Source organism: Paroedura picta, chromosome 4 (genome assembly GCF_049243985.1).
Source record: "Paroedura picta isolate Pp20150507F chromosome 4, Ppicta_v3.0, whole genome shotgun sequence".
In the NCBI taxonomy this organism is placed as follows: Eukaryota; Metazoa; Chordata; class Lepidosauria; order Squamata; family Gekkonidae; genus Paroedura; species Paroedura picta.
Genome location: NC_135372.1, coordinates 11926248 through 11953289, shown reverse-complemented (window position 1 = coordinate 11953289; position 27042 = coordinate 11926248). Strand labels below are relative to the sequence as shown.

The window sequence follows — 27042 nt, the reverse complement described above, 5'->3', positions numbered from 1 at the left end:
CAGTGCTCCTGGACTTGCATTTGACTGTTCTACAGCAGATCAACATGGCAGCCCACTGAAGTGAACACAACTGATCCACACACACCCGTTCACCATCATTTGACTGCTCCAACCACAGCTTCTATATTTACGACTGAGGAGCCCATGCTCCAATCTAACCACAAGCTATCAAGAAATCAAAGCCCAAAGCCTGAAAGTTGTGCAAAGCAAGCAACAATGTGCAGATCGGCCTGATTTAGTCAGGGCGCTTCAAGCTCAGAATCTGAATTTCTTTGAGAGCCTGGGAGGCAACCCCCAGCTCGCCCCCAGCTAGTGAGAACTCAACAAACACCACTCTCCTCTACAGCTCTGAGGACTAAGGACTCGCCACTGGACTGAGGCTGCTAAAAAAAACAAAAGGGGAAAAAACATTGAAGTTTATAAGGTCACTTTTGCAGGCGGGACCATCCCAGAAATTTGCCCTACTTCAAAAACAACGATGGTGCACTCACAGGTCGGAAAGGAAGACGAGAATGATAAATACCACCTACCTTCCTAGAAATGTCAAAAAGAACTGCAAAGTAATTAAAGGCGTGAAAATACAGATTTTTTAAAAAAACATGCAGGTATGAAGATGCACAAAAGAGAAGATGGATGACTTCCAAAGGCCATCTCGCTGATGTTCTGAGATGCTGAGAAGGCCCTGAATCCAGGCCTTGAGACACCCGAGGCCTCATGTCTCAGCACGTCCGTCCTGCTCTCATAATGGTGATAATTAAATCCCTTCACATTGGGACCCCTACAATAAGTCAAAGAAGAGGGGAATAAAGTTTGAGTCCAGGGACACCTTGAAGACCAACAAAGATTTATTCAAGGTGTGAGCTTTCAAGTGCAAGCACCCTTCCTTACTTGCACTCAAAAGCTCACGCCTTGAATAAATCTTTGTTGGTCTTAAAGTTGCCCCTGGACTCTGATTTCGCTTCGTCGGGCTGCTTCAGACCAACACAGCGACCCACTTGAATCTTTCATAAATGAATAAATATTGCTGATCGTCAAGGTGGCACTGCACTTGAACTTTGTCCTACTGCTTCAGTCCAACACATCAACCCACCTGAACCCACATCAACCTATCTCAGCAGGGTTAGTGAATCTTATTCCATGATACAGATGGGGAGAAGCACGGAGAGGGGGGGGGGGAATGACTTATGGCTAAGATCTAAACCTGGATTTTCCAGGCAGTCTTCACAGCTCCCATGAGATTCAAATTCCAGCTCCTGGGGAGAATAACATTCCAGATCAGGAGAGGTTTGCCTTTTCCCTTATCCTCTCCATCTACCACCTTCTGCCCTTCTCCCCCAAACCGCTGGAGGCAGCAATGACCTTCCCCGACAACCTGCAAAGTCGAAACAAACAAGCAGCGCAACCTGGCTTGCTTTGGCATCTCCCCCCACAATCAAGGACAGTTCAACGTAAAGGCTGCAATTCTCCACCGGGATGAAGTTTTGTCTCTCCCAGAAAACGAGGGACGTAACCACCACTCTATACACATTCGGAAACTGCAACTGGTCCAGAAAGTTGCAGCCAGGATCCTCACAGCAACACCATGGAGGTCCCACATCCGGCCCATCCTTCAACAACTGCACTGGCTTCCAGTGGAATTCCAGATCAGGCTTAAGGTTCTGGTAAATACCTTTAAGGCCATCCGCAGTCGGGGCCCCGTGTACCTAAGGGATCGCCTCTCTGCCTACACCTTTCAAAGAGCCTTATGCTCTGCTACTACCAACTGCGTAGTGATCCCTGGTCCTAAGGAAGCACGCATAACCTCAACCAGGGCCAGAGCTTTTTCCATCCTGGCCCCCACCTGGCCGAATGAGCTCCCAGAGGAGATCAGGGCCCTGATAGAACAAAAGCAGTTCTGCAGGGCCTGCAAAAGGGAGCTCTTCCACCAGGCCTTTGGTTGAGGTCGACCTGAATTCAATCACTTCCCACTGACCCCTGAGCCCACCTCCCATGAAAACCAACAACAACATGTCCATCCCACAGGGCCATTAGTATGTTATTACTTATTTATTTATTCGACTTCTAGACCGCCACTCCCACAAGGCTTGTGGTGGGTCACATATCATTAAAAAAACCCATAAAAAACCCCTAATACAATAAAACATCCTAAAAACCCAACACCCAAACCAACCAACCAAAATAATGTTCCTTCCATTATTTAATTGTTCTCCTGTTATGACTGTGTAGCTATTGCTCAATTTATCATGTTCTCTGTACTGTTTTTTCTCTAGTTCCATGTAAACCGCCCTGAGCCTCAGGGGAGGGCGGTATATAAGAAAATAAAAGCACTTTCCCAGGGCATGCATCATCTTTGGGAGGCCATAAGCCCCTACCTCCCAACTGCACATCACTTGGAGGGTGGGTAGAGGAGCCTCAGGGGGAGGACCTGTGTGAGACCGATCTCTCTAGCTTGCACATGGCCTGCTTTATCCACTCCTGAACCTGTCTCTGCCATTTCCCCAGTAGCACTTACAGAGGCACCTTCTTCAGGGTGGGGGGTGTGACTTGGACCCTGTACAACCAAACCTTACCAAACTTGGAGGGCAAATAGAGGAGAGTTAGTGGGACAGCTCCTGAGAGCTTGGTGTCTGTAGCAAACTGGAGGCTTTTCTACCACATGCACTAATCCAGGGGTGGGCAACCTGTGGCCCTCCAGATGTCCATGAACTACAAGTCCCATGAGCCCCTGCCAGCGAATGCTGGCAGGGGCTCATGGGACTTGTAGTCCATGGACATCTGGAGGGCCACAGGTTGCCCACCCCTGCACTAATCTCCTGAACTTCAGTCATTCCTTTGGCAGCTGAAAGTTCATGACAGTTTGTGGTTCATGAACTAGGCAGACTATGAGCCAAATTCAATTTTCCCAATTTGTCCTCCGACCTGGCAAGAATTCTTTCAGCAGTCAGGGAGGAAGGCCGCTGTGCCCTGCAGAGATCTGCACCCCCACCATAGCTAAAAAAAAAAAAAAAAAAAAAACACAGTACAAACTGCAGAATAATTATGCAGCTTTGCATAGTGGGTTGCATCTCCGAGGTTGTTTGCCAGCTCCGGCAATAGGTGAGAAGTAGAAAAACCAGATTTATTGTTGCAGAAAGAGCATCAGCTGCCTGGGAAGACAGGTCTTTAAATGGAGCTGAGCTTTTAAAACAGGGAGGAGAAGCAGACGCCCTCCCCCCTGGCTCCTGAAGCCAGAACAAAGCAAGTATTTGAAGAACGTGGAGATTACCTTCTGACCTTCCTCCAGTGACGGCAAAGGCCCCTGGGGGTTGCCACGGTGACCGTGAGTGACGTCACAGTGATGGCTGCAGGGCACAGGAGAGGAGCCACGAAGGCCCCAGGCTCATTTCGGGTGAGCTTCAATTCCTACTCCCTCCACGCAGAGCTGCCAAGGGTCCAGCCTGGAGGAGGATGGCCGCAGAACCAGGACAGTTGAGTAGCAGCACCTGAGAAGCCGATAATCTTGGGAAGCCTTCAGCCTCCAAATTTCGAGCCCTGAAGGTGCAGCTGGACTCAAATATAACAGGTAGCCCTGGAGACTCCTCCTCTCAGGGAAGCTCCTCCTGAGTGCAGCACATTGCAAAGGTTTCCTTTCTAAGGAGGGCTTCCTCCCTCAAGGGAGATGCAGCCCCTGCACAGCACCGGGGCCTGACCCCTGAATATGAGGAGGGACCATTGCTCAGTAGAAGCGCCTCTGCTCCACATGCAGGTGTTGGAATAGGCAATGTCTGGTGTACAAAAATAAGCAGAGAAGAAGACCCTGAAGACTGTTGATAGGTCAGAGAGTTCAGCACCTTTCTGTCTTTCAAGTGTGCTTTTTGTCTGCTAATCTCAGAGCAATTTCCTCCTTCTTCCTGGAAGCTTTCTCTCTCTCTTCTACTCAGGTATTCAGACAGAGCAGACGTCTCTCCCTGTCCCTCCGCTGCACTATCTATCACAGTATGGCGTTCCATCAATAAATCCTTTTACCTCCTTTATCCTAATTACAGCTTGTGCATATCCTTGACTTATTCGCCCTGCTAACAGCAGAAAGCCCCAGGTTCAATCCCCAGCATCTCCTGCTATAGCAGACCAAGGAGGTGATGTGGAAAATCTCTGTCTGGGGCCCTTGAGAGCCACTAGAGACAATACAGATCTTGGTGGTCTGAAGATACGATTCAGTATAAATTCAACGGAGTGGCCATGTTGGTCTGAAGCAGCAGAACAAAGCATGAGTCCAGTGGCATCTTTAGAATCAACAAAATTTAATTCTGGGTAGGAGCTTTTGTGGGCATGCACACAGGGTTTGAAGGTCTTAAAAGTAGCACTTGCCTCAAACTTTCATCCAGTATAAGATAGCTCTGTGTGTGTTGCTCCGTTCACATGCAATCCAATCTGGCATTTTCAAGCCAGCCACATTACAGCTGTCAGCTGTGGTCGACTGGCGGTGCCATCAGTTTGTACTGACCTGCCTTAAGACCTTCACCACCACCGGTCTGGATACAGGTGCAAATCCCATTTAATAGGCAGAGAAAACTGAAGCCAAAAATTCTGTGGCACTACTCCTGCATGCACAGACAGTGCACTGTCAGAACAGCCAATATTGCTGCATTCCTCTGTCTCAAAAACAAACCAAAACCTCCTTAAGCAATCCAGATAAATACTTGTTATTTAATATAATGTCCCGCTGCACCCATAGAGCAAAAAATAGCAGGCAGCAACTTTGTAAGGGTCACCCATCATGGGTAGGATTTGCCCTTGGAGTGCTGCCTCCAATCTCCATCCATCCCCCCCCCCCCGGTAAACTGACCCTGATTTGTCTCCGGCAGCTCCTTGTGGCAATTTGGCAGCAGAGCGGTAGAGGACAACAGCTTTATAAATTGGAGAGAGGATGAGAGGGACAGTGGGCAAAAAGATGAATGCAAGGCAGGCAAACAAAAGAAGAAAGAAGGTCTGCACAGCTGTGAGGCAAGAAGATACTCACATGGGTTACATGGGAGAATTGATCCGCCCGTAAAACTCCAGGCACATAGTTCCCACTGGCCCCGTAAAAGAAAACTAGTCCTGGCATCTGGGCTACATAGGAGGGCAGGAAGCTTGTTTCTCCACCTGCCACATGCCATGGTGTGACAAGAGAAAAACAGAATCTATCCGGTGGCTTAATAAAGCTTGAAAAGATAAAGAGTCTTTTATGTTATTTATTCAGGCTTCGACTCTGCCAGAACGGTCTCTAGATTTGTTTTCCGTTTTCAATCTTTCGTCAGTGGCAGTGAGTCCGTCCTTGTTAATATTTGAGTATAATTAGGCAAACGCTCCTGTATCATGGAGAGTCAAGGCTGTGAGCCTTGGAATCGTCCATTTTTTTCGTGCAACATGCCATGGTGTGGCAACTCCTAGATGCAACCTCCCTGGATCTTAACTGCAACCAGCTGGCACTCACTAGACAGAGGAAGCCAAGCTGGGTCCTCTTGACTAGGCCCTGACAAGGGGATGACGATACAGATGAGAACATACTGGCAACAAGAGCACCAAACTCTGCATTTTGTCCTGCCCTCCTTCCAAAAACTGGCCCTGATAAAAAGGCCATTACATTTCCAAAGAATCATAGAGTTGAAGGGGGCTCTGCAAGCAATCTAGTCCTACCCCCAGCTCAATGCAGGATCTGCCTAAAGCATCCAGGGTAAGTATCTGTCCATCCCTGCTTAGAGACCACAAGTGAGGGGGAGCTCTGCATCTCCTGAGGCAACCCATCCCACTGCTGAACTAGACTTCTAGAATCCTAGAGTGGGAGGGGCCACACAGGCCATCTAGTCCCACCCCCTGCTCAATGCAGGATCAGCCTCAAGCATCCAGGATAAGGATCTGTCCAGCTGCTGCTTGAAGACCACCAGTGAGGGGGAGCTCCCCACCTCCTGAGGCAGCCCATTTCACTACTGAACTAGACTCATAGAATCCTAGAGTGGGAAGGGGCCACACAGGCCATCTAGTCCCACCCCCTGCTCAATGCAGGGTCAGCCTCAAGCAACCAGGAGAAGGATCTGTCCAGCTGCTGCTTGAAGACTGCCAGTGAGGGGGAGCTCCCCACCTCCTGAGGCAGCTCATTCCACTGCTGAACTACTCGGAAAGATAGATCCAGAAAGATAGAGAAGAAAGCAGGAAGGAGAAAAGCTCAAGACCAGAATCCAGGGGGCACACGTCAGCTGTGGGGCACACTGAAAGCAGCCCTTCCCCAACTACCAACTCATAACATCTAATAGAGCAGGGGCAGCCAAACTGTGGCTCTCCAGAAGGCCATGGACTACATGCTGGCAGGTGCTCATGGGAATGGTAGTCCATGGCCATCTGAAGAGTCACAGCATCAGTCCAGGGCCCTGGTTCAAAAATTCCTGCAGTCTGCTAAGTAAGCTTGTGCTGGTCCAGAGTGTTGTGCTAGTAAGCTTGTGCTAGTCCAGAACAATATGGTGTTCTCGGGCACCATGGTGCCTGTCAACACCTTTCCTGGTGCTCACCAAGTATTTTTTAGAACGCAGATAGGGCCAGGTTGGCAGCGGCCACCACTACAATCCTTTGAGATGCAAGAGAAGCAATGGCAGCCATTTTGAGGCTATCTCTGCCTCCTGCAGCAGCTGTATGGTGTCCACCACAGTGTGTCAGCACTCCAAAGATGCCTGAAGGCTTCAAAGGATGGGGGAGCCCTGAGCTAGTTGCTCACAGGACTGCTGTAGGGATAAAATGAGCAAAGGAACATTCCCCCCTGACCTCGTGACAGGAAAAGATAAAAATACATTATACAGGCGAACAAACATGTCCAAAACTGGGGACAGGAGACAAGGACCTTCAGATTGCCCGAAAGGCAGATTATCAAGCCCCTCACTTGAGAAACCAAAGGTCAGGGAGAAAAATGCAGATTCTGCTGAGACCCAAAGACTGGGAAATGTGCCTTACTGGGAACAATTCCAGCTAACTGTTCTGCAGCTGCCAGCCAGAGTCTGGCTCCAGGAAGGAGAATGCCACCATAGGTTGATGGTTACCAAGCACAATGCTTAATAGATTTCTGAAAATAATTTCCTCTAAGGAAGGATTTTGGGGTCTCCCTTGCCAGTCTGCCTTTCCCCACTAATGATATCTAAGCCTACTCAACAGACTGGGCCCACAGGAGAGTATCTATTGATGGTTTAAAAGATGTCTGTGGGGTAACAACCCCCCCCCCTTAAAAAAAAACACCGAGGTACCCAGGTCAAAACTGGGTGGCTTCTTCCTACATCACTATCACATATGCAAATTAATCCATCTACGTACCCTAACACTGATTCTTAATTTATTAGTTCTAAGCTGATTACTAAAATATAGCATTTTGAAAAACTTTGATGATCTATCACATGTGCATAAAATTTCATAGCTCAAAGAGCGATAGGTCTGCTATTATCTTCTAAGAAAAGAGGCAATGTCTCCGTATCATCTATATTTTGGAGCAAAAGAAGAATTAAAAGATTTCTAAGCTTTACACTCAAAGGTCATGCGACACAGGGTGAATGCAAACTGAGGGACCGAGAGTCAAAATGTCCAGCAGTTATGAGGGCCAAGAGGCCGCCATAACACACATAGGCCTAAAGTGGTCACTGTCAACTCAGGGTCCTCTGTCAACTGAATCTACCTCACAGGGTTGTTGTGAGGATAAATCTAGGGGGGAAGGGGAGAACCACATGTCCTACTCTGAGCTCCTCAGAGGAAGGGTGAGTTAAAAATGAAACCAGTCTGAGTCCTGAGGACAAACACAGCCCATAACAGTTTAAAAGACAAAATCCCAGTTAACAAATTTGGTCAGCCATAGATCACCAGACGATTTTCAAAAATACTGGGATAAATATCTGAAATATCTGTAATCTTTCTTTCTTTTTTCTGTAGCTTTCCAATCTTCTTATCGAGATTAAAAAAAATTAAAAATCGTTGATCAAATCCTGTTTCAGACGCTGGGGTTGGCAGGTCGGTCCCCCGTCGATCCATTCCTGTCAGGGGCCGCCAGCTTTCCCTGGCTGGTCTCGAATGCTGGCCACCTGCCTTCGCTTTATTGATGAATGCTGTCACGTGCCAGTTTGGGACACACAACTCACCTGTTCAGATATCAGATGCAGGTGTGCGGCCCTGTTGTTCTGAAGCAACAGTACAAAGTTTGAGTCCAGTTTAATTCTTGGTATAAGCCAGGGGTAGTCACAAACTGCGGCCCTCTAGATGTCCATGGACTACAATTCCCATGAGCCCCTGCCAGAGAACTCTGGCAGGGGCTCATGGGAATTGTAGTCCATGGACAGCTGGAGGGCCGCAGTTTGACTACGCCTGGCATAAGCTCTTGTGTGCCTGCGCTCTGCATGGGCCAGCGTTGAATTCTCTACCCCTCCCTTAGCAGCCCTCCAGGGGCACTCCAACAGCAGAAAGGGCTCTGAAAACTACCACCACTGGCAGCCTTTAAGCCTTGGGCACTGTTCTTTGTGAGCAAATTGGCAGGAAGTTGCTGGGCAAAGCCACTGTGGGGCAATCAGTATCAAGGCCCTGGAACACTCTGAATGGCTCAAGGCCTTATGAATGATTCATGGCAAAAGCCATGGCTGATGGCGCCTCTTCCTATTATTTCAAACACTTCCTTGAAGCAGTGTGCCTACAGAAGAGCAGGCAGGGGGCCAGAGAAAAGTGGTAGAAAGATGGGGAGGGAAGGGAGGAAGGTGGGGGCGGAGTCTCAGCACAAGATGGTTCTTCTCCCACTGTGAATATCCCCCCACAAAATCGTTCTCCTTCCAAGATGCAACCCCACTGCCACCATCCTGTTATGTCTGGTGTTCCTCTCTCAATTAAGCCCTTCAAGATAACAAAAGAAGACAAGATGGCTTTTGGTACCCCACTTCTTATCACCCAAGGGAGGCTCAAAGTGGCTCATGATTGCCTACCCTTCCTTTCCGCACAACAGAGGAAGTGTATAGGCACTCAAAATCTCATGCTTTGAATAAATCTTTGCTGGGCTTAAAGATGCTATTGGACTCAAATTTTCCCCACAACAGACATCCTATGAGGTAGGCAAGGCGGAGAGACCCCTGAGAGAACAAGGACTGCTGGCTCAAGGTCACCCAGATGGAGGCATTTGGAAGAGGAACTGAACCAGCTTGGCCAGAATACTGCTAACCATGGACAGCTCCCTTGACAGTCCTTTCCTTCTGCCAAACATATTCCACAAGGCCGACCTGAAATAAGTTCAGCATGACCAATTTCCCACCCCCTTCCCCAACCAACAAAAATCCTGCATCCCTTGAAAAAGCTGCTTACCTAGTCGTGAACTTGCCCTCAGCTGCCATTGCCCAGTCAGCTGTAGCCTGCTAGAAAGCAACCTACTCTGAGTGCAAAACACCTTCCTGCAAATGGTGGCCAGATGGGGGGGGGAGGGTGGCATTGGCCCCCAAAAGAAGAAGATGCACCACAACCTTGAAAGGACTTTTGCCATTTTAGAAATTAATTACTCGTCCCCCACAGCGCAGGTTTCTCTCAAGTTGTCACTGGCAGAACTCTAAGGCCAAAAACCACCCCTCGGCTTAAGCCCACAATGAGGTCACTTCTGGCCTGAAAAGCCCAGCAGTTGAAAATCGAGTGTGTCCCCCACTCCCGGCATATTGGTCTTTCTAGCCCTCCTTGCCTGTCAAGGGAATGCACAGAACTAGCTTCACACTGATGCCCTCACCCATGCCACAGATTTCTCCCTGCGTCGCATGGCCTGTCCTCAAAAGTCAACCAATACTGAGATGCTGCCTGGTGTGTCTCTGCATGATTTAATAATAATAATAATAACAACAACAACAACAATAATAATCTTCATTTTTACATCCCTCTCTTCTGCTCATGGCAGCTAACAATTAATAACAATAATAAAATCTTAAAAACAGACACAGTAAAAGCATTCGGCTATATATAGCCCCCCAGTTAAATTCAGGTTTAGATTGGGGGAGGGATGTCCAAACTTTCCAGTCCAGTCTCAGTTCACGACAGTGAGGCCTGTATTTCTTGGGGGTTGATCAAGGCCCTGACCGCATGGCTAATGGGAACTGCCCTGTCTTGCAGGCCCTGCAGGGCCCTGATCTCTCCTGCCAGAGTGTTAGAATCATAGAGTTGGAAGGGGCCACACAGGCCATCTAGTCCACCAGACCAAAAAGTCCCTGCTGCTGGTCGAGGCCAATTTCACCTCCTTCAAGCCGGGGACCCTCAGCAAGTTTTGGTCCTATGAACTTAATGACCTTGGGGGGGGGGGGATAATGGGAAAGGCAGTCCCATAGATGCACCCATTCCTCCTGCCAAGCAAACACTGCTGGGGGGTGACTGATTATTATTTGCTTCATTTACCCCCACCACCACCACCACCACCACCTCTTCCCCAACGGGGACTCAGAGCGGCTTCCCTCATTCTCCTCTCCTTTGTCCTGCCCTCACAACAACCCTGTGAGACTAAATGTCTAGAGTAGCGATCCCCAACCTGTGGGCCGTGGACCACATGTGGAGGTGGGCCCCGAAGGACGCCTTCTCCCCCCCCCCGGCCCTTTACTTCATCCCCCCCCCCCTGGCCCTTTACAACACACTTCGGGTGTCCTTGTCTCCCCTCACTCCCAGATGGGACTATCTCGTTGCAGAGAAACAAGCTCAGGGTTCCCATTGATTTGTCATTGTCACGGGCTAAAATTTCAATGAAAACAAAACGTTCCTTATGTTCCTTGTTGTGGCGTGTCTGTATCTTATCTTGAAGGGATGTTTAAACATTACCATAGCGATCAGAGAGCGTTAGGGCAGGGGTTGAGAGTAGAGGAGTAAACTACCCCCCCCCACACCGGGCCTCAGTAAAAGGCATTGAGTGGTCCCCGGTGATAAAAAGGTTGGGGACCACTGCTCTAGAGTACAGCTCTCCGTCCCCACCCCACACACAGTCATTACGTATGAATTATTGTAGCGTTTTCTCTCAGGCCAAATGCTGGCAGAGTGCTTTCTCTCTTGCCTGGTACAGTGATTCAAGGCCTGGCCCCTTCCAAACTTTCCATGTGACCTCCGTAGGAGGTGCCTGCAAAGAATAGACCGATTGTGGCAGGCGAGCCTCCTGGAGAGCGGCTTGCACACCGCGCACCAAATCTCCCCAGATTGCTGAAGCTTTGTTGGCATGGGAGGAGTGGCTCAGGGAACATTAGCAGCTTAATTAAATAGGCAGCGACAACCTTCGTGCGCGGTGTTACACTTGGAGTGACAAGGGCCAGCCCCATTAAGCCCCAGTTGCAGAACGGGGTTACCAAGCTGCCATCCCAATGGAGCCCTCTGAGAGGTCGGAGTCCATTCGCACAAAAGGATAGCCAACGTGGTCTCAAGTAAAACGCACTGTACGGCATGAGTTTTCTCAAAGTGAACTAAAATCAATTTGTTTTAAGGATTTCATAACTGGTGAGAAACCAGTTTAAGGCAGCAGGATTGCAAAGCACCAGCTTAGATGGCTTGTGCACGAGTCCTGCGTCAGCACTTCCAGACAGACTGCCAAGATCACGGGTGGGCAAACCGTGGCCCTCCAAATGTCCATGGACTACATTTCCCATGAGCCCCTGCCAGCAAATGGGAATTGTAGCCCATGGACATCTGGAGGGCCACAGTTTGCCCACTCCAAGATAATTCCACACCTCTCCACATGTTGGCTTTTTCAAACTGGCTGGGGTTTTTCAGAGGGTCCGAACACACAAGTCATGTGAAGTTAACAGCACAATGGGGGAAGATGCGGTTTAAATGAGGGAACAGGTAAGAAAGGAAAGCCTTGATCCAAACGCTCACTCCTTTCTTCATAGCTCCTTTTCAGTATTAAAGGGGCGGGGCGCACCCTCATGTGCACAGACACAGAGGTATTTGTGCATTCCCCTGTAATGGCTGTACATCCCATACTGCATTTCCCAGCTCAGTCTAGGAAGCATCTTTTCGTGTGTGTGTGTTTTTTTTTAATTGGATTTGCAGATCCCGAATAAGATGCAATTGTTTATGCCTGGGAGCTTCCTAATAATTTAGTATTTTATATTAAAGAGGAAGTTTAATTTCTAGAGCAAAACTCCCCACCCTCCCTCCGTGAACTGTCATTATGCATGAATTATTGTGGCATTTTCTCTCAGGCCAAGGAAATCTCGTTGGGCACAGCCGAAAATGGGATTGATTGTATGGGCACAGATGCCAAATGATTTTTATTTTGGAATGCGCAGAGGCAAATTTCCTTTCTGATCAGGTTTTGTAAAAACAAGGGAAGCAGAGGAAAGAGTCGGGTCTTTAGGCTTTCTAGACCAGGGGTAGTCAAACTGCGGCCCTCCAGATGTCCATGGACTACAATTCCCAGGAGCCCCTGCCAGCGAACGCTGGCAGGGGGCTCCTTGGAATTGTAGTCCATGGACATCTGGAGGGCCGCAGTTTGACTACCCCTGTTCTAGACGGTCACACTGGGCCTTTACAGAGCACATTCCCAGTGTGAACCACACTCAGTACAGTTCTCTCAGAAATCTTTACAACTCCCCTGTGAGGTAGGTCACAGAGACAAATTCCCTGGCTCCGCACCCAGAGTAGCAAGAAAGAGTCTCAACCGCAGCCAAGCAAAAGGTATTAGTGGGCCAGAGTGTCATAGACAAAGTTTGGGGAACTGGAGTTTAAATCCCCACATTTCCATAAAGCTCAGAGGGACCTTGGTCCCGGCATACTCTCTTAGCCTAACCTACTTCACAGGGTTGTTGTGAGACTGAAATGGAGGAGAGAAATTTGCCCTGTGATCCTTAGAGGGGCAGAACTGTTGATCAGAGAAGATCCTCATAGGCTGGAACAGGAGGTGTCAATCCCCCGTACATTATGAAACAACAGTGGCATAAGGTGCCCACAAGTTGCCAGCCAGCGTACAACAACCCAGCAGGGGTTTCAAGGAAAGGGACTTGCCTCTTAGGGTTGGGCGCTTTGGCGGCCGAAGCACCCAACCCTACTCTGCATAGTGACCCTGGACTTCTGCAGTGGTGTCCCATCCAAGTACCAACCAGGGTCAGGCCTTGCTTAGTTTCTGAGCTCTAAGAAGATCCAGCCAGCTTAGGCCATCCAGCTGAAGACGCATTGCAAAATTCTCCCTACATATGCAAACACAGTGGTGAGATGGCTGTGGTAAGGCCTCGTGTATTACTTTTCTGCTTCTGGGAAGTGTTCGAAAATAAATTCTCCACCCCCACCCCACCCCCTGAAACAAGTACAGTCTGCTTTGCAACCTCACTGTGGTCTGATCTCGGAGAACTGCGGCACAAAGCCAAAGCAGGAAGGGAAAGGGAGGAAAACACAAGAATAAGAACCTCAGAAGGGCCCTGCGGGGTCAGACCAGGGAGGGTCCATCCAGTCCAGCATTCTGCTTCACACAGTGGCCAACCAGTTCCTCTGGAGAGCCAACAACAAGGCAGAGAGGCTGAGGCCTTCCCCTGATGTTGCCCCTGGCTTTGGAACTTAGAGGTTTAGCGGCTTTGAAGGTGGAGGTTCCCCTGATAACCAATCTTCCATGAATCTATGTAATCCCCTTTTAAAGCTGGTTGAATTTGGTGGCCATCACTACATTATCTGGCTGCGAAAGCTTATACCCAGAATTAAACTTGGTTGGTCTAAAGACGCCACAGGGGTTAAACTTTGTTCAGTTGCTTCCAGAGGTGGCCAAAACTGTGGATCTCCAGATGTCCATGTACTACAATTCCCATGAGCCCCTGGCAGCAACATGCTGGCAGGGGCTCATAGGAATTGAATTCCAAGAATATCTAGAGCAGCAGTTCTCAACCGGCATCATGTCATGACCCCAACTGCGGAGCCGGTGCACACCCGTGCGTGGGCTGCGGCGGTGGGCATGCAGGGGCGTGCACAAGCAAACAACAATCTGGAGATGGCACTGAGGTGGCTAGTGCCAAGGCTCCGCTGCCACCAGCCACCACCAGCCGCTGACACCACCGCCACCAACCTGGTGATTCCACGGAAAGGGCCAGGCAACCCCAATTGGGGTCAGGACCGCAAGGTTGAGAACTGCTGATCTAGAGAGCCACAGTTTGGCCACTCCTGGTTCAGAACAACAGGACTACCAAACTGGATCTGCGTGAAGTCATGTTACCTTTCGTCCTTCCTGAACCCACAGCTCTTGAGCCTCACCGGATGCCCTCTAGTTCTAGCATTTGAGAAGAGGAAAAAGTTCTCTTTGTTGAATCTCTCCACACCATGCATAACTTTATAATGCTGTCTTCATTTAAATCCCTCAAGTCTTCTCCCTCTTCCCTTCTACCCATCTATGGATCCTCTCTTCACAGCCTTATCTTGCTGTGTTAATACTCGGAGTTACAGGCTAGCACCCTCTTTGTTGACAGGGGAGTACATGATAATCTGCCAGCCAGAATCAGAGATATAGACTAATCCCATGCTCAGAGGGAGGGAGGTCAATTTAGGATGCACCACAGATAGGGTGACTCTTGCCCCCTGCCCCCTGCCCCCTGCCCCTCCACATACAGAAACCTCTGCCAACTGGAATCCATGTTGTACTGTCACCTTGCTGGATTGGGCCAGAAGTCCACGGGATGCCTCAACAAGTTCACAAGCAAAGGAGCCCTGCCTGGTGCTGTCCCGAGCATTCAGGTACATTGCTACTGCTCATGCAGGTTCCACAGTCTGCGTTTGGGGCATGGACAGTTGATGAAAGCCCTGAACCCTTGCTAGTCAGTCTGAAGATCGGGAATCCCAGCAGGATTATTTATTTTATTTATTGTATTTATATACCGCCACCACCCCCTGAAGGCTCAGCGTGGTTTACATGGAACAGGAACCATACAGGTAACTCAGGGAACAGTCTCTGTCTCGAGAGACATGAAGGCCCAGGGAATATCCCTGGCTGTTCCGTCCACATTATTCACAATTGCCTAAAACTGTATTGAAACCACAAAGGCTGGCACAGTTTAGTCCCTTCTTAGATTGTTTTATTTATCTATTTATACTCGAGCTTTTATGCCACCTAATTATTATTTCAATTAGAAGAAGAGGAGAAGTTGGTTTTTATGCCCAACCTTTCTCTACCCGAAGGAGTCTCAAAGCGGCTTCGCTTTCCCTCCCTCTCCCCACAACAGACCCCCTGTGAGGAAGGTGGGGCTGAGAGAGCTCTTACAGCACAGCTCTGTGAGAAGACCTCTATCAGGGCTATGATGAGCTCAAGGTCCCCCAGCTGGCTGCATGTGGACAGGGAGCAGGGAATCAAATCCAGCACTCCAGATTAGAAACTGCTGCTCTTAACCATGACACCAACCTGGCTCTACAATTACTATTTTATTTTTATATACATACCACTCTTCCCTGGTCAGCTCAGGGCAGGTAACATAAGATTCAAACATGCCATAAAATAAATTATATGTATATATAGAACGCATACATTAGGTTTTAGAAGGCCACCTCTTCCTTACAATTAAAATCTGAAAGAGCCTGACCAGTGTTTGGGTGGATTAACTGGCTGGATAGCTTAAGCTGGGAGGCCAGCATTTCCACAGGGTTATTCATTAATTAATTAATTAATTAATTAATTAATTAATTAATTCATTCATTCATTAATTCATTCATTCATTCATTCAATTTGGTGCTCGCCTCTCCCCAGAGGCTCGAGGAGAAGGTACAGTACCATAAAAACCCCAATAAAACCATACAATAAAATTCGTAAAACAAAATACACTAAATACACAGTAAAACCGATGCAGCAAATAACTCTAACTTTATCTATCCCACGCCAGGGTTCCTGTTCTGGAGGGGGGGGGATGGGAGACAGAGGGTGCTGATTAAGCTTCACTACTGCCATTACAAGGGGGGCCAGATCTTCCTTGCAGCCTGGCCTCATTCAGCAACCTGGTGGAAGAGCTCAGTTTTACAGGCCCCGTGGAAAGCTGAAAGCTCCCGCAAGGCCCATAGCTCCTCTGGGAGCTCATTCAAGACCATTCAAGACCTCTCTAGGACCGGGAATGACCAATAGATTCGTGCCCACAGAGTGCAAGGCCCTGCAGGGGGCATGGGGCAACAGGCAGTCCCTCAGATACACTGGGCCCAGACCGCTTAAGGCCTTAAAGGTCAGAACCAAAACTTTGAACTGGATCCGGAAAATAACTGGAAACCAGTACAGCTGCCTCAGCACAGGCTGGATATGTGCCCTCCAAGGTGTAGCCGTGAGGACCCTAGCAGCTGCATTCCATACCATCTGAAGCTTCCGGATCAAACATAAGGGCAGGCCGGCATAGAGCGAGTTACAGAAATCTATTCTGGAGGCGACTGTCGCATGGATCACTGTGGCCAGGTGTTCAGAGGACAAGTAAGGTACTAGTAGCTGAGCTTGGCGCAGATGGAAAAACGCCTCGCTGGCTACCTTCTTGACCTGAGCCTTGAGTGTTAATTTCCTGACCTCAGCTGTAGGTCTGGTGGAACATCACCATTTTACAGGCCCACCAGAATCGCTTAATGTCCCAAAGGACACCGATCTCATTAGGTAGGGCGTTCCACCAGGCCTTCCTTGGGACTAGGGATTCTCAGCAGGTTCTGGTCACTAGACCCCAATGCCCTTTGGGGGACACCTAGTGGGAGAGGCAGTCCCAAATGTATGAAGATCCCAAAAGGTGAGAACCAAATCCTTGGATCTGATTTGGTCCTCAATCTGGAGCTCTCCCCTGGATCCCAGCGTCTTGGTTTATAAATTCTATGATTTCCCTGTTCAGACTACTGGGGAAGAGCCATGGCTCAGTGGTAAAGCATCTGTTTGACGTGCAGATGGTTACAGGTTCAGTCCCCAGCATCTCCAATAAGGATCAGCTTGTAGGTGACAGGAAGGAATTCTGCCTGAGATTCTGGAGAGCTGCTGACAGTCTGAGTAGGCAATACAGACTTTGATGGACCGAGGGTGTGATTCAGAAGCCAAGGCAGATTCACGTGTTCTAACATCAGTATTCCACAGGAAATTCCACAGGAACAACCTTATATCTGTATCCTGCGCTTCGCGGTATAAATAAAAAGGCTAAGGTGGGTTGGGGTGGGCCGAGTCCGGGATTGAAATCAGCGATTGGCCCCAGACTCACATGCGAAGGGGCCAATTGGAAGGCATGAAGCTAAACAGACCAAGCTCCCCCAACCTTTCCTCATACGTCTTGGTCTCCAAACCCCTCAGCAGCTTTGTTGCCCTCCTCTGGACATTCCTCTTCAACTGTGGTGCCCAAAACTGAACACAACACTCCAAGTGAGGCCAAACCAGAGCAGAGTAAAACGGTGCCATCACCTCCCATGATCTGGACAAGATACTCCGTTTGATGCAGCCCAAAATCCCATTTGCCCTTTTAGCCACCGAGTCACACTGTTGACTCATGTTCAATGGATGGTCAAACTAAGATTCCTAGATCCTTTTTGCACATGCTACTGCCAACACAAGTCTCCCCCATCCTATATTGGTGTCTATGATTTTTCCTACCTAAATGCAGAACTTTACACTTTTCATTACTGAAATTTATTTTATTCATTTTAGCCCAGTTTTCTAGCCTGTCAAGATCATCCTGTATCCAGATTCTTTCTTCTGGTGTGTTTGCTATGCCTTCCAGTGCAGTGCTGCCTGCAAATTTAATGACCACCTCTAATCCCTCATCCACATCATTTATGTTGAACAACACAGGCCCCAGGACAGATCCCTGAGGAACTCCACTCATCACTCTTCTACAAGAAGATGATGAAACATTTACAAGCACCCTTTGGGTACAATCTGTCAGCCAATTACCAATCCGTCCAACAGTAATAGTATCCAAACCGCATTTTACCAGCTTGTCAACAGTAATATCATGTGAAAGTCACCAACTTTTGTTTTGAAATTCTCATTTAAGTCATCTACCAGGACTGAAGAAAGCTTGCTGTTTAGATGTAGAACAATTAAACCGGGATGGTTTTGTTTTGTAAAAGGCTGCACGTGAGTGTCATCCGGTTATTCAAGGAGAAATTTGTCACCTTCTTTCATAATACTTCCCACTTGGAAGCCACCCAACGAAGCTGACGGGGAGCCGGTTCCCAGCTCAGAAAAGGGAGCCTTGCTTCCTACCAACCAACAATTCAGTGATGGAAGGTGCCACCAGTGAACCAGCCAGAGCGACCGGAATCTCTGGCTTTCACAAATACGAGACCTCTTCATGGCTCACTAACAGCCACGGCAGCTAAATTGAGCCTCCATGTGCCAAAGCAGTGAACCACTGTCTATTTAGAAACACGATGGGGGAGCCAGCCACAGCCCCCACTCACTGAGAGCTCTCCAGCACTGCAGTCCTCGTGGTCATACCTACTAGACATTTCTTTCCTATGCAGGAGTCAGCAGGAGATGGGATGGTGTTAAATCCAAGATCCTCCCAGAGAACATGTTTGGGGGATGGAAGGGGAGAAAAGGAAAGATGTCTTGGAAATTCTCCCAGCCCAAATTCCCCCCCCCCATTCACCAAACACTTCAGCAGACCTTCAACGTTCCATACCCCCGCCATGCACAAGCACATTCAAACTTTGCCAGGATGGGAGGGATCTACTTTTTTTAAAACATCAGAGTTATATTGATGTGGAACACATCTTCTGACGCACCCCCTGAAGGAGGTGATGGGAAAGACCTCCACCTGAGACCCTGCAGAGCCATGGAGAGAAGCTGTGATTCAGTGGAAGGGTCTCTGCTTGGCAGGCAGAAAGTCCCTGGTTCAATCCCCGGCATCTCCAGTTAAAAAGACCAGGCAGAAGGTGATGGGAAAGACCTCCACCTGAGACCCTGCAGAGCCATGGAGGGAAGCTGTGGTTCAGTGGAAGGGTCTCTGCTTGGCAGGCAGAAGGTCCCTGGTTCAATCCCCAGCATCTCCAGTTAAAAAGACCAGGCAGGAGGTGATGGGAAAAAGCTTCTACCCGAGACCACCAGTCTAAGTAGACAGTGCTGACGTTGGTGCAACAATATTGATCAGTGTAAGACAGCTTCATGTGTCAGGGAGGGACTGTGGCTCAGTGGTAGAACATCTGCTTGGCACGTAGAAGACCCCACATTCGACCCTTGGCGTCTGCAGCCGAAAGGACCAGTAAGTACATGATAAGAAAGATGGAGAGCTGCTGCCAATCATACCACACCATACTGACTGTGATGGACCAACAGTGTGCTTCAGTGCAAGGCATATTCCTATGCAATGTCTGAACTCTTTAGAACACGGGTAGTCAAACTGCGGCCCTCCAGATGTCCATGGACTACAATTTCCAGGAGCCCTGCCAGCATTCGCTGGCAGGGGCTCCTGGGAATTGTAGTCCATGGACATCTGGAGGGCCGCAGTTTGACTACCCCTGCTTTAGAAAAATAAGCTGGAGAGATGAATTGGGGAGGGATCAGCAGCTAAGAAATCCCCACTCACAAACCCCACATCTCCCCTTCCAGACACACACACACACACACACACACTTTAGCTCAGGGGTAGTCAAACTGTGGCCCTCCAGATGTCCATGGACTACAATTCCCATGAGCCCCTGCCAGCATTTGTCCATGGACATCTGGAGGGTCGCAGTTTGACTACCCCTGCTTTAGCTGATCTTCAACATCATACGGTTGACAACCATATTCTGTCTCCATCAGGCTATTTTTAAGGGAAGGGAATAATCCCTTCTCAATGTAAAATACCCGCAGTGTGCAAAAACCCTGGCCTTCTCCGCAGGGTGGGCTCCTTCTTCCCCTTCCTGACAAAAGTCTCCCCAAGCCAGCTTGACTATTAGAAGGAGCAAACTACAGCATTAAATTGATAAGATTCACATTGACATTTGGCGGGCCTTTGAAGAAGCCCCAGCAACAACTGCATGTTGATCTCAGAGGACTGTTCCTTGCTTCCCAATAATTTCAGGAAGAATATATATATTCTTTGAAGATGTGGAGAAGAGAGAGGCAAATATGAACCAGGGGGTGAGACTACAAAGCAGTATCCCAACATGGAGACCCCAGGCATTGGTGGTCAGTCAGCTTCCTAAAAAAAATAAAAAAATAAAAACTCTCAAGGTACCAAATTCTTTCCAAATCATTTTCAACCCCAACCTTTCTCCAAGGAGCTTTATGATGCTTCTCCCTCCCTCATTTTATCTGTAAGGAAGGTTAGGCTGAGAAAACAGGACCAGCCAAGGGTCATGGCCAAGTGAGGATTTGAATCTCCCAGGAAACAGTTTTGCAAGGTTTGCCCCACACTCTTCCCATTAATCCAATTTCACAGATGGGTTTACCTCTCAAAGAGGGTCCCCCTAATCTCAATGGCTATTTAGTGGGCAGAGGAAGCAGACCAAGTCCTGCCACTCAACCAACCATCCATCCATCCAACCATCCATCCATCCATTCCCCCAGTGCCTCAGAACTCCTTCCATATGCATAGAGAACGTTATTAGATCATTGGAATCCTAGCTTGCCCTCTTGGTCCATCTGACTGGCAAGACCTTTGGCCTTTCACACCCCACTGCCTGCCTGGTCCTTTTCTTAACTAGAGAGGAGGTTGAACTTGGAGAGAAATGCTCCACCACCAAGCCACAATACCTGCCCCAGAGAGGGGACAGAATGTAACAGAAGTCTGAGCAGGATGTGCCAACCCAAAGCATTGCTGTGTTACAGCAGGCAGAAGCACCCCCAAAATATTGCACAGATTGGGTTTGCTTGTCAGGGGAGGGGACCCTTACAGATCAAGGGTTGGTAGTTGCTATTTAAGCAAGCTATGCAAGGGAGCCTTTGGAGGACATGAACTTTTGGGACAGACAGAAGTATGACGTGACTTCAGGGCACTCATTTAACAACTAACAGGTAAGCCTCACACACACACACACACACTTTTCATGCTAAGCAAAGACCCTTTGCCAAGTGACCCACCTCTTCCTTTAAAGCCAGGGAAATCTCTGAGCAGTCAAACAACTCCATCACCTAAAACCATCTTTTCCTTTTAGGCGGAGAAACACTTGCCCACCCAAAATCTTCCTTGGCACTAGGAAGGCAGGATGGCAGCGCCAGATGGGCAAAAGGCGGCAGACAGCAGGCTGTTCGGGGGGGGGGGATCTCTTTGCATTCAGGGGGAGACACTAGCTGTCATGGGGTGCTCAACAGCCCAGGAAAATCCCTAGCATCCTATAAGCACCTCTGGAAAAGGGGTGAAACAGGGAAAGGGTGATTTTAAAAAGCACCCCCAAATGCTGTGGGGGGGGGGGGGGGCAAAAGGAAAACTGCAGTGCCAGGACAGAGAAACCTTTGTGTGCATTTGCTGAGGACCGACGTAGCTCTCAACAAAGAAGTGGTACGGGGAGGGGGGGGGTTAAAGCCGATGCTCCTGCAACACAAGCACAACCAAATGTTGGTTACTGGAATTCAAGGTTGCAGGCTGAAAAGGTGAATTCCTGTATTTCAGTTTCTGATCCAACAGGGACAACTCTGAAACCCTCCCCCCCCCCAAAAAAAATTGAAATCCCACCCCCACACACTCTGCCTGCACATTATTAGATTTCCTTCCTTTTCTTCCACCTTGCAAGCCGCAGAAGCAGCAGGGAAGGGACGCCCTTGCTTCAAGGCCGACACAAACAGATCCCACCTCTCCTCTTCTCACAAAGCAGGGGGGGCGGCTTTTGCCCCCCCCCAAGTACATTACAGGGGAGGAGAGCAGTCAACAACCACCGGCCTCAAAGCCCGAGAAGAGGAACGGCCGGCCCAAGGGGCGCTCTGAACGACAGCGGAGGGTCGCCTGCATCTTCCAGAAACACATTTCAAGGTGCCCTCTGAGCAGGCCTAGCAACCAAAGCCCTGCCTGCTCAAGATCCGGGCAGGCCGGGGGAGGCAATCAGGGAGGGGCTCCCTTGCATGCCACCATTACACATTTTAAGAAGGGGGGGTATAACTTTTGGTTCTTAAACTGACAACAACACACACACACACACCCCGTGACCTCAGAAGGCCCTGGGATAGAGCAGCACAAACTCTCCCCTCGTGCCCAATTAAAAGGAGCATTTCTACAGGTCAGGATCTTCCACTGACCCCACCATTTCTCCACCAAATGGGACCCTGTTTCTAACATGGGATCATTCTGTTTCCCTTCCTCCCCCCCGCCCCCAGCAAAAAAATATCTGCGAGATACAACAGGGTACATCTCACAGACAGGAAAGATTTTGCCAGAGCCATCTAACTTTATAGCCTCTCCAATTCTTCCCAGCCCCAAAGAAATTATGGGTAACAATTGACTGGCATGCCAGCTCTCCCTCCCCACATTTCCTACACCCTTCCCCAAATTCTGGACCCACACAGCCAGCCTCACCTCTGGAGTTTTCCAAACACACCTGGAGCAACTGAGGTGCTCCCTGCATCCCCCACCATCCATAGCATCTCAACAACAGATTATTCCCACCCCACCCCAGGGGGCTGCAAGCTGCCCATTCAGGAGGACATACCTGTAGACCAGGCAGGGGTGGTCAAAGTGTGGCTCTCCAGACGTCCATGAACTACAATTCCCATGAGCTCCACAGACATCTGAAGAGTCTGGCCACCTCTGCTAAAGACCCTCCCCTCCATTAAAGACCGCCTGAAACAGAAGGAAATTATGCAGCCCCCTCCATCACATTGCTCCTAAATTGCATAAGGTTGACGAATGAAGGCCCACACGCACAGCCAGCGTGGGGTGGTAGTTACAATCCTGGAATAAGACCTGAGTTCGAATCCCTACTGGCCTCATAGACCTACCTCACAGGGCTGTTCTGTGAGGATAATATCAAGGAGAGGAGAATTCATTTTGAGTCCCCTAAAGGAAGAGGAGCAAGATTCAGGTGGGTCAGGTGGGTCACTGTGTTGGTCTGAAGCAGCATTACAACAGCTTTAAGAGCAACACAGTTTAATTCTGGGTAGAAGCTTGCATGGGCGTGCACACTTCTTCGGATACCAAGGGGAGCAAAGCAAGGTATTTGATTTGTACCCCACCTTTTCTCCCCAACAGGAAACAACGGGAAATGCTGTTCTCCTCTCAGAACTAGGTTAGGCTGGGAGCGCATAACAGGCCCAAGGCCACTACCTAGCCCGCTTCCATCATGGACGGAGCCAGGATTCAAAGTGGGTCTCCCTGGTATTAGCATGACACTCTGCAGCCTTACATCACGCTGGCTCCACAGGAAACAGGTTGTGGCGTGGTTATTGCTGAACGAGGATAGCGGAGACCCAGCTTTGAATCCCCATGCTTGCTGGGTGACCTTGGGCCCTCTCACCCAGAACTACCTCACAAGGTTAGGCTGGCGTCAGGACAAAACAGGACAAATGAACTACATTTGCTGTCCTGACCCCTTCGGAGGAAGTGTGATCAAAGCCTTCTAGATGGATAGATGACGTTTCCTGGACTCTTTTACCACCTGAGGATACTAAAAGGGATAGAATGCCATTGTGTGCATAAGGGCACATCTGTTACTCGGCCCAGCCGAGGAACATAGAGGGGTTAGGGGGCCACAGTTTAGCATGGCAATGATTCTGGTCCCTAAGACCTCGGGGGGGGGGGGGGCTTGGCCCATCCCCATCTCACCCAAGGCCCATCCCCATCTCACCCACCCTAGCTCTGCCCCAGGCCTGTTCATCTGATTTGCCCTCAAGGAGCCGCCAAAGCAGCGGGGAGGCATCTTTTCCACATGGAAGAGCAGTGGAGCCCAGGAGTTGCCGGGAGCAGCCCAAGATGCTTGGGATGGCAGCTGACTGGGGGGGGGGGGCACAAGCCCTTCCCACTGTCCTGTTCCTCTCCGCTCAGCTTGCTCGCGGCAGAACTTCTCCAGAGACCCAGAGTGGCCACCAGAAAGCCCTAAGCGGATTCCTCTGAACCACCAAGCTCCACGCAGAAAGGAATTCACCTGAAGGCCACCCTGCCATCCCCAAGGTAAGCCTGCAGCACTCCTGATGTGGAAACTCCAAGGAAGTGACCCCCCACCCCAATCTTTCTGCCCCACTGTTTCCAGGATGACTGTGGATCACCAGCCCCTTCCTCCCAGAGCCAGAGGGGGGAGCGGGATTCTCACTATGGGGTTGGAAGAACTAAGCCAGCCCCCTCACCCCCCCACTTTCAACCTGGCACTTCTCCCCTCCCTGTTACTCCTGGAGTTTCTCCCGTCCTTACAAAGAGACTGCCTGGTGGGCAACCACTTCAAGCAGGGATAGTCAAACTGCGGCCCTCCAGATGTCCATGGACTACAATTCCCATGAGTGTTTGCTGGCAGGAGCTCATGAGAATTGTAGTCCATGGGCATCTGGAGGACTGCAGTTTGACTGCCCCTGGACCCCTTCCTGGCTTGTCCTGCTCCAGAGGTAGGTCGAGATGGGCAGCTGTGTGGAATAGGAGAAAAGAGCCAGTATCCAGCTGCACTTTCAGGGGTCCCTCCTCACTTCTTCAGGCAGAGCAGGAGGGCGGCCCTGTGAGTCGGAGTCCAGCAGCGCCTGCAAGCATGCAGGGGCCTCTCAAACGGCCCACCTTTGTGGCCAGGCAAAGTTCCCATGCGTCTGAAGAAGTGAGCAGAGCCTCCCAAAAGTTCCTTCCCTGCCACAAACGGGGTGTGATTCAGGTGGGCACCCATGTTGGCCTGAAGGAGAGGAGTTGGGAGGCCAGAGGCACCCTGAGCCCAGAGGCACCCTGCAGACCCACAGGGTTTTATTCAAAGCAGAAGCTTTCCCGGGCACCCACACTTCTGCAGCCGCGGTTGAGGTCTTGCAGGTGCTCCTGGACTCTTGACTCTTTTCTCTTGCCACAGATAGACTTCTTCTGCCTCAGGAGGGGAGCAGGGACTCCGGGAAGGTTAGTCATGCAGGGGCTGCTGGGCTCCAGCTCCAGACTAAGGCTGCCCCCTCCCCACCCCCATCTGGGTCTCAGGCGCCCCTGTGCCCCGGGAAGGGGAGGCCTCAGCCCCGAGGGAGCATCGCAGGCTCCCTGCTGGGTTCCCCTATCCCCACCCGGCTGCTTTCGGCCTGGCCTACCTCGCCGGGCGGGCGGGCGGCTGGCGCGCGGGGGCGGTCGGCGCGGGCCTTGCCTGAAATCGCTGTAGGGGTGGATGATCCAGGCGCCGGCCGACTTGACGCGCTCCTGCTCGCGCTCCACCGCCTTCTGCGAGCCGAACATCCGCAGCGAGAACTTGTTGACGCCCGGCTGGAGCATGGCCCCGAACTGCCGCTGCATGAAGCTCGCCTGGCTGCCGTGCGGCTCCCCCAGCACGCCCGGCCCGGCCTCGCCCGCCGCCGCCGCCGCCCCGCCGCCCTCCTCGGCCGCCTTCGGGGAGCCGCCGCCGTCGGGGCTGCAGGAGAAGGAGACCTTGGGCGGCTGCGGCGACGACGACGGGTCGGCGGCGGCGTCCCCACGGCGGCACTCCCCATTCGGGGAGCCCCCCTTGACGGCCCGACCGCCGCCGCCGCTGCACCCGCGCCGCAGAGCCAGCCGCGTCCCGCCGCCGCCGCCGCCGCCCCCCTTGGAGGCCGCCTCCTCGGGCCCGGCCGCTGCCGCCCCGCCGTCGCCCCCCGGCCGCATGGCTGCAGCCCCCCGCAGCGCCAGCGCCAGCAGCAGCCCGCGCCCCCGACCCTCCGACGGGCAGCCCGTCCTCCGCGCCCGGCTGCGGCAGCGGCAGCAGCGACTGAGCCGGGCGGGCGGGCGAGAGAAGGCGGAGCCCCGAGGGGCGGGGAGGGGCGCCGCCGGGGGAGGAGCCCCCGCGAGGGGGCGGGCCCCATGCAAATTTGCAGCCCCTCCCCCCCAGCCCCGCTCTTGTCTCCGCTCCGCTGCGGCGGCTGTCTGAGTTTGCCGCTTGCGACCCTCCCTTCGATCTGCGGGACAGGGACCCCCACCCCCTCCACGCACCCGCCACTCCACCGGCTCCCCGCCTGTCTCCCCCCCCCGCTTCCTGTGCTGCTGGCTTTCCAGCTGCAGGGGTTTCCCGACACCCGGCCCGCGACCCTCCCTCGGGTCTGCCTGGTGGGGACCCCCCCGCCGTGACGCTGCCCAATTCAACCTCCCCCTCCCCTCTGTCTTTCTGCTGCCTGTGCTGCTGGCTTTCCAGCTGCGGGGGTTTCCTCACGCAAGGCGCCGCCTGAAGGCCTGTTTGCCCCGCTCCCCACCTTCCCCAGACCAGAAAGAAGCGAGAAGCAACGGAAGGGCCAAGAGGCACCTAGGCTGCGCATGGGGGGGGGGGGAGAAGAATTCAATACCTGGGGAAGGAGAAGAAGCACCCGCAATTCCCACACTGTGCAGGCAGAATCAGGTGCGTCGCCTGGTTGGTATGAAGCAGCAGACAAAGGTTGAGTCCCGGGAGCACCCCGAAGACCACCCAATTTGAATTTGTAACAACTAGTTGGGATGGGAAGAAGCCTCTTCATCACTGCAGCAAATGGTGTGTGCCCCCCCCCCTTCCAAATTAGCCTTCAGGTCTTGGCAAGGAGGCAGAATACCATGTCACAGCCCATAATACTCAGGTCCCAAGAGGCAGATAAGCCTCATTTAAAAGGCAACTTTGAAGTCATTTTCGAAAACTGGAAAAAAAAGGGGAGGCTGGTGAACTGGAATGGCAGAGAAGATGAGAATTTCTTCTGGCAGAAAAATATCCCATTTTGTTATTAATCCCTTCGTATTTATTCCTTTACTTGGGTGCATAACACCTTCCTCGCAGGGAAATGTCATAGAGCAGCAGTCCCCAACCCCCGGTCCGGGGACCGGTACCAGTCCGTAGATTGGTCGGTACCGGTCCGCAGCTCCTCCTCGTCCTCCTCCCCGGCTGCTGCCTTGGGGGCTGCCCTGCCACTCTGCCACCGGCTTGCCTTTGGTGCTCTCCAGCGGCCGCCATGGCTGGGGCTCCCCCTTGGCGTGGCACTGCGCAGCTGCTGCTGGCAGCGCCCCCCAGCGGGCGGCGGGAAATCAGGGGCACCGGTGGGAAAGCAAATGGAGCAGGGGCTCAGGCGGCAGCAGCGATGTCCCTCGGCAA

The 27042-nt window shown here is 51.2% G+C and overlaps 1 protein-coding gene across 1 annotated transcript in view; it reads right to left on the bottom strand.

Moving 5' to 3' along the window:
* Positions 1 to 25704, bottom strand: part of HCN2 (hyperpolarization activated cyclic nucleotide gated potassium and sodium channel 2) — a 61221-nt gene extending 35517 nt beyond the window's left edge. The window contains exon 1 of the mRNA XM_077331930.1: positions 25111 to 25704. Within this exon, the coding sequence (XP_077188045.1) occupies positions 25111 to 25601 (491 nt within the window). The 5' untranslated portion in view covers positions 25602 to 25704. The remainder of the gene's footprint in view (positions 1 to 25110) is intronic.
* Positions 25705 to 27042: the final 1338 nt, after the last annotated feature.